The sequence below is a fragment of the Micropterus salmoides genome, unplaced genomic scaffold (assembly GCF_014851395.1).
Source record: "Micropterus salmoides isolate LMB-PRFRI ecotype aquatic unplaced genomic scaffold, ASM1485139v1 Ms_hic_scaffold_18, whole genome shotgun sequence".
Taxonomy (NCBI): domain Eukaryota; kingdom Metazoa; phylum Chordata; class Actinopteri; order Centrarchiformes; family Centrarchidae; genus Micropterus; species Micropterus salmoides.
The window spans coordinates 20,091,187-20,097,547 of NW_024040928.1; the positions used below are offsets into that span (position 1 = coordinate 20,091,187).

General features: G+C 39.7%; 1 protein-coding gene across 1 annotated transcript; it reads left to right on the top strand.

The window, feature by feature from the left end:
• Positions 1-1,231: 1,231 nt before the first annotated feature.
• Positions 1,232-5,304, top strand: LOC119908554 (cytosolic 5'-nucleotidase 1A-like). Its single transcript, XM_038726333.1, has 6 exons — positions 1,232-1,345; positions 1,496-1,663; positions 2,881-3,010; positions 3,180-3,302; positions 3,583-3,767; positions 4,027-5,304. The coding sequence occupies exons 1-6, from the start codon at positions 1,232-1,234 to the stop codon at positions 4,387-4,389; spliced, it is 1,083 nt and encodes a 360-aa protein (XP_038582261.1). The 3' UTR covers positions 4,390-5,304.
• The last annotated feature ends 1,057 nt before the right edge of the window (positions 5,305-6,361 follow it).

Consider the following 6,361-nt stretch of genomic DNA (forward strand, 5'->3'; position numbering starts at 1 on the left):
TCAGTGTAAAACACATCTATATTCATCATGAATCATACATTATTAATTTATAGTTCTTATTTAAATGTCATACCAAATATTTGATCCATACTACATGGGATTACAAGACAATGCTTTATGTCAAAAATCAATCACAGGAAATCATTAGGTTACATATAATGTATATAAAACTAAAAAACAAACATCCATCATAACATTTTACATACATCTAAATAATTTCAGGTAAAGGGTTTATGTAAGAAATTTGAATTAAACTAGGCACTGAATAGAAGAAAAAAAGAAAAGAAATCCTACAAGACTAAAGTTTATCCTGATGAAGGGCTCTTTTACCCTCATCTTGCAAGCTTCCTCATAGTAACTGCTAACTACTATTTCCAACGTGAATAGCAAGATTTATAAATTACTGTTAAGTTTAGTAATTTTCTTATTTGAAGAGAAAGAAATAGACAAATAACTAAGTAACAGCAATAGGGCAGCTCTGCAGTTACAGTGCAATTAAAATATATATATATATATATTATTGATTTAAAATAGCAAGAGATATGTTTCAACTACTTCGCTGCAGAGATTTGCTCCCATTCAGCCACAGGAGCATCGTTTGTCACTGAGGTTGGGCGATAAGTCTAAAATTGTTGGAGTTCAAGTTGTTCCACACCAAACTGGAAAAACAAATTCTTTATGGCTCTCATCTTACTTATCTTATCATGTTGAAACAGGACTTTACCCAAATTGTTGCCACATAGTTGGCTGCACTCTATTGTCAAAAATACGACTGTATGCCAGGTATCCACATTCTTATGGCCACACTCACTCTCTCTAACCCAACAAAGTGCAAGCAAGTGATGCTCAGACGTGTTTGCGTCACAGCTGGATGACGCGCCCACCAGGCTTTCTGTTAGTACGCTTCCGGTGTTGCAGCAAATTCTGTGACCCCTCAGATTCTGAGACTAAAACCAAACCAGGATCTTTTTTCCCTAAACCTAACCGAGTAGTTTTGGTGCATAACCCTAACTAATTAGTTTTAGCGCCTAAACCAAACCAAACTGCGACCATTTCACACCGTTTACCACGTGGTTAAGAAACGCCCTGAGAGCTTAACTTCCTATTTGGGTCACAGAATCTGTCGAGTCGAATATTTTGGTGTAACACCAGTTAGTTTGCTTCTGGCTGCTGCTGCCTTATCTTTCTAAGGGATTTGTCAACTGTATAGGACAGGCGAAAGTTTATAAAAATGAGTGAAATGAAGCCGAACGATTCAGCTGCAACTGAAGACAGCAGAGAGGAAAAAGACTGGGCGGCGGCCAAAGCTGTTTTTGACAACCTTAAAACAAACAAACCGAGACCCGTAAGTTATTTAACTTAGCTGAAATTGTTCATCACCATAAGCTTGTGTGTTAGCTGCACATGCTTTCTTGCACAGTATTTGTAGTGATAAACAACCCCAGTATTGCGTGCACATAATGTTGTTTCCCCCCACCTTTCCATCCACTGACAGCCCAAACCACAGTATGCTGTCACTATCGCCGTCTCCTCTCGCACCCTCTTCGACATGGTGGCAGAGAGGAAGATCTTTGTTGAAAAGGGAGTAGAGAGCTACGTATCTTATCAGGTTGAACATGAAAGCGAGCCTCTGAAACCAGGAGCTGCTTTCCCCTTCGTCAAGGTAGGCATGAGCCTTCTGCACGTCTTTGCAGGGTGTGGTCCCCCGAAAGGTTTTATTCAGCTGAAAGGCACGTTGTCCACGCCAGGAAAAAACTTGGTTTACAAAAACGTACAGTGATAATGGACCGCATGACTCCTAGTTTCAAGTCAACAGTCTATTTTCTGTGCTGAGCAATGTTATATCTCAGGCCACATCTCAGTAAGTCATGCAGACCTAAAGGCAGGTATTTGGCTTTTGGCACTGTCCACTCTAATCATAAAGCTGTTCTTCTTTTAGTAGACACAATAGGATGATGATTATTTTTAATGTTTCTTAACTGTCTATCAGCACACTGTTCATTCATTCTTCAAATGTTAGCTATCAGGAAGTCATGTTGTCCACCTCTGATATAATGTGAGTTCCTCACTGACTTATAACTTCCTCTAACTAACTAACTAATCCAGACCCCGCTGACAGATATGTACAGTGCCAGGCCAAAATAAGTGAAATCCCTATCTAAGGTCAGATGTTAAAGCTCAAGTTCAAAACGGCTTTACTGCTTGGACTTGGTTGAAGATACTGGAAGACGTTTCGTCCCTCATCCAAAGGACTTCTTCAGTTCTGACTGACTGGCAGGGAAACTCAGCTATTTAACCTCAGTGGGGTCGTTGGCCCGGGTCATCGATACCGCTGGTTCGTCCACAGCAACAAGGAACACTAACGAACCAGTGCCAGTCAGTCAGAACTGAAGAAGTCCTTTGGATGAGGGACGAAACGTCTTCCAGTATCTTCAACCAAGTCCAGTTGCCCTTGATTTTAACCTTCGTTGGGTTACTGTAAAGTGGTCTTGTAATCCTTTGGCTGCTATGCAACTGATCAATGTTGAGGGATACAGACCTGCTACCACAGACCTGGAAAAAGACACTGCAGGTTTTACGGCATTGTAAACCTGCCTGGGTGTCGGGTGTAAAGTGCTGAATGACTCACTGGTGCATGTTAAATATTTCCATTGCCCCATCGCTCCTTTTCTCCTCGACAAGCAGTTTCTTAACAGCAGAAATGTCAAGATTTTATCTTTGTGAAGCCCACAAAGAAAAGTGTTTGCTTAATTCGGTATTAGAGGTTTTGAAAATATTAAGTCTGTTCTTAAATGCATATGTGCATTTTCAAAATTTTGTTTTGTCACCTCATGTTGAATGCTCTGACAAAATATCCTGATTTCTGATGTCTTGACACAGGCGCTGATGACTGTCAATTCTCGACTGAGGATGCTGTACCCAGACAGCGAGGAGCTTTTTGACATCGTCTTAATGACCAACAACCATGCCCAAGTTGGGGTGCGCCTCATAAACAGCATTAATCACTACGGTACGGTGCGTCCCAAACCAAAACACTGTTGAGTGTTTAGCACGGTGGCACAATCAAGAACAGAGCTCAGTCTTGTAATTTCACACTAGAAATAAAGAAGAGCTGTGATAGTGTAATTAGAATGGGATTTCTATATTCACACATCTCCAACTTGCTTTTATACTTTCAGATTTGACCATAGAGAGATTCTGTATGACAGGAGGGAAAAGTCCTATAGGCTACCTAAAGGCCTACATGACAAACCTTTACCTCTCCAAGGACTCGAAGAAAGTCACAGAGGCCATCGAGGAAGGTAAGTCGGATTTTTTTGAAAAGTTCTTTGTATAAGAAACACATCAGTTACTTTCCGCATCCCCAAGGCATATTTGACTGATATTTACACACTGTGCTGCGAGAAGGAGCTGACTGACTGTCATCCCAGCACACGCAACAAACACATATGAAGAGCTGATGATAAAACAGGAAGGTCAAGATGCCTGGTATCAAATTTCAGAATGGATAAAACATAGTGGTGGATGCACACTGTCCATCAGAGCATATTTTTAACCAACCCTCCTCTCCCGTTTCTTCAGGCATTGCTGCAGCCACAATGTTTATGCCGCAAACGGACACTCAGCTGAGCGACACTCAGCTGAGAGTGGCGTTTGATGGCGACGCCGTCCTCTTCTCAGACGAGTCAGAGGTCATTGTGAAGCAACACGGCCTGGACACTTTCTTTAAGCACGAGAAGGAGTTTGAGAACAAACCTCTCGCTCAGGTTGGTTGTTTCTATGGATGTATGTGTTTTATATTCTTTATTTTGTGTTATCTATATCATTGATCCAAAAGCAATTGCAATATTTCAGTCATTTTTCAGTTGGTTGAAAGTGCTCCACCAAATGTGGAGATCAATCAGGTGAAAAGAAACAATTAACCCAGATGAGTTAAAGATTTGATTAGGAGACAGATTTCTGCTGGTTCAGTCAATTTGATCTGCTTTGACTTTTTAAATTAACTTTATTCTTTGGCTCTTTTAGGGTCCATTAAAGTGTTTCCTGGAGGCTCTGGGTAAGCTCCAGAGAAAATTCTACGCCAAGAACGAGCGATTGAACTGTCCTATCCGAACCTTCCTGGTCACGGCCCGCAGTGCAGCCAGCTCCGGGGCTCGCGTCCTGAAGACTCTCCGCAGCTGGGGCCTGGAGATCGACGAGGCTCTCTTCTTAGCTGGGGCTCCCAAAGGGCCCCTGCTGCAGAAAATAAAACCGCACATCTTCTTTGACGACCAGATGTTCCACATCGAGGGGGCCAACGAAATGGGAACCATATCTGCACACGTCCCCTATGGGATCGGACAGAAGTACGACAAGGGGAAACTCATTGAGCAGCCGGCAAAAAAGTAATAACCTAAAAATGGTTGAAATATTAAATAAGCACTATTTTGTCAGAGATTTGCTTCAAATAAATATAATAATAATACTGGATTCAGGAAAAATGTATCTATCAAAAAATAACAGCAATCTTTTTAGTGGATTAAAGTAATTAAATGGTAATGCAGTCTAAAAAGATTCCTAGTTTTTGGGGTTTTATAAAATACTGTCTACTATTTTCTTTAGCATGGGGTATTATTGATGAGGAAGGGGATGTATTTTCAAAGCAAGAGTTACAGTAGGTGCCTTACACTATTTAACTATTTAAAATAGAAACACCAGATTCATAACCTATCGGTGCCTTTTAACCATTCGAAGTGTTTACCTGTTTACCTTTCAGTGTAAACTCATTTACATAGGAGTTTATCTAATTTTCTTTTCACTTTTATACAATAAACTTGCGTTTATCTTATCGTGGTTTTTGGCTATTGGTCCTTGGCATTCTGTATAACCAGGGTGGGAGAATGCCTTCCTTTGTTATTGTCTTTGCTGTTGACGCACACAAACTATGAAAAACTCACTGCTTTATATTTTTCCCCAAAACCTTTGTACTCATGTTCTGTGAGTTTAAGCTTTTACATTATATCTGGAGATCAGGCAGCCCACTGTAACTACACTTTTCTATCATGTTATCATGTTTTTATATAGGACTCACTATATATTCTGTATATGTTTGCAGATTGCTCTTGATGTATTTCATATTGCAAACATATGTAAATGTATCCTCTTCAGGCAGGTACAGTTAATGTGCTAACTGTACACTCATGCGTTTGTAAATGTTCATATCATGTCTGGTAATGTTCCTCAGTGCCAGATCAAGACATATTTTGCATTGATTGTACTCCTGTTGTGGTAGCAATAAAATTATTTTTGCACCTTTTCACTTTACTCTGATTAGTATCTAACCTGTGTCTTTAACCCTTTAAGCTTTGGTACTGAGTGTATTGAGTACAGAGGGAGTAGTTGGATGAAGAGTGAAAGAACTCCAGTGGTGGAAATACTCAAGTATCATGGGTCATTCATGCTACTTTTCACTTCTACTCCACTGCATTTGACGGGTAAAACTAAAACAATCTCCCTATCTACATTCACGTTACACTAAAGAACAATATTATGATGAGCTTATAAACATGTTAGTCATGTTAATAACAATTTCCTCCCAAACTCGTGGCCTAATTATTAAAAATTTTTGTCACAGACCTTTGTTTTTTTCTATCTGGTCTATCCCGTTAATCATATCACAACCCCCAGATTTTAGCTTTTGGCCTTTTGAAGCGACCAGACCTCTAGCTTTAGAATAACTAGATTAAATTACCAAACTCAAAATCATTAAAAGGTACATCTATTGTAAAATGCCACATGGAAATTGATGCATCACTATTATAATCTAATAATTTCATGTAATAATATCAGTCACAGGGAGCATTTTTCGTAGACAGTTAATTTTACTTTTTATACATTTTGCTGGTGGTAGTTATGTACTTTTAATAAAGTTGAATACTTGTGTAAGATGTCTGTGAAGATTCTCAGTCAGCCAGGTCTTAGTAACCTTTTATCAGATGCCCTTGATTTTAACCCACCTACTACTTTTAATTAAGTCGTATTTTGTATGAGGGATTTTTATTTGAAGCATTTCTACATAAGAAAATTATTTGAGCATTTTTTCCACCACTTGTCTTTGTACGTCTCAGCAGTAGATGGTGCTGTTAAGCTGTAATTGTCCACCTTGATATTTAACACTGATGCAGCCTCGCGTTTGGCAAGGAGCCTCTTCCTTGTGAAAGTAAAGTAGTTGTGGTCAACCTTCAGCCCTGTATATTTGGGCAGATCTTTCCTGTCATTAAACTCAGTGTCTCAGTGTCTGTCCAACGTCAGCTGATGGAGATCCACTCTCAGTTAACATGTACATGATGAGTGAAGCCACAAGAGGGAGTTCCCGTTTAAC

What these genes read in the sequence shown, in the direction of transcription:
- LOC119908554 (XM_038726333.1), top strand. Translation starts at nt 1,232, where the DNA reads ATGAGTGAAATGAAGCCGAACGATTCAGCTGCAACTGAAGACAGCAGA. An exon ending in AAACAAACAAACCGAGACCC is followed by an intron (nt 1,346 to 1,495) that starts GTAAGTTATTTA and finishes ATCCACTGACAG; the next exon opens with CCCAAACCACAGTATGCTGT. An exon ending in AAACAGCATTAATCACTACG is followed by an intron (nt 3,011 to 3,179) that starts GTACGGTGCGTC and finishes TTATACTTTCAG; the next exon opens with ATTTGACCATAGAGAGATTC.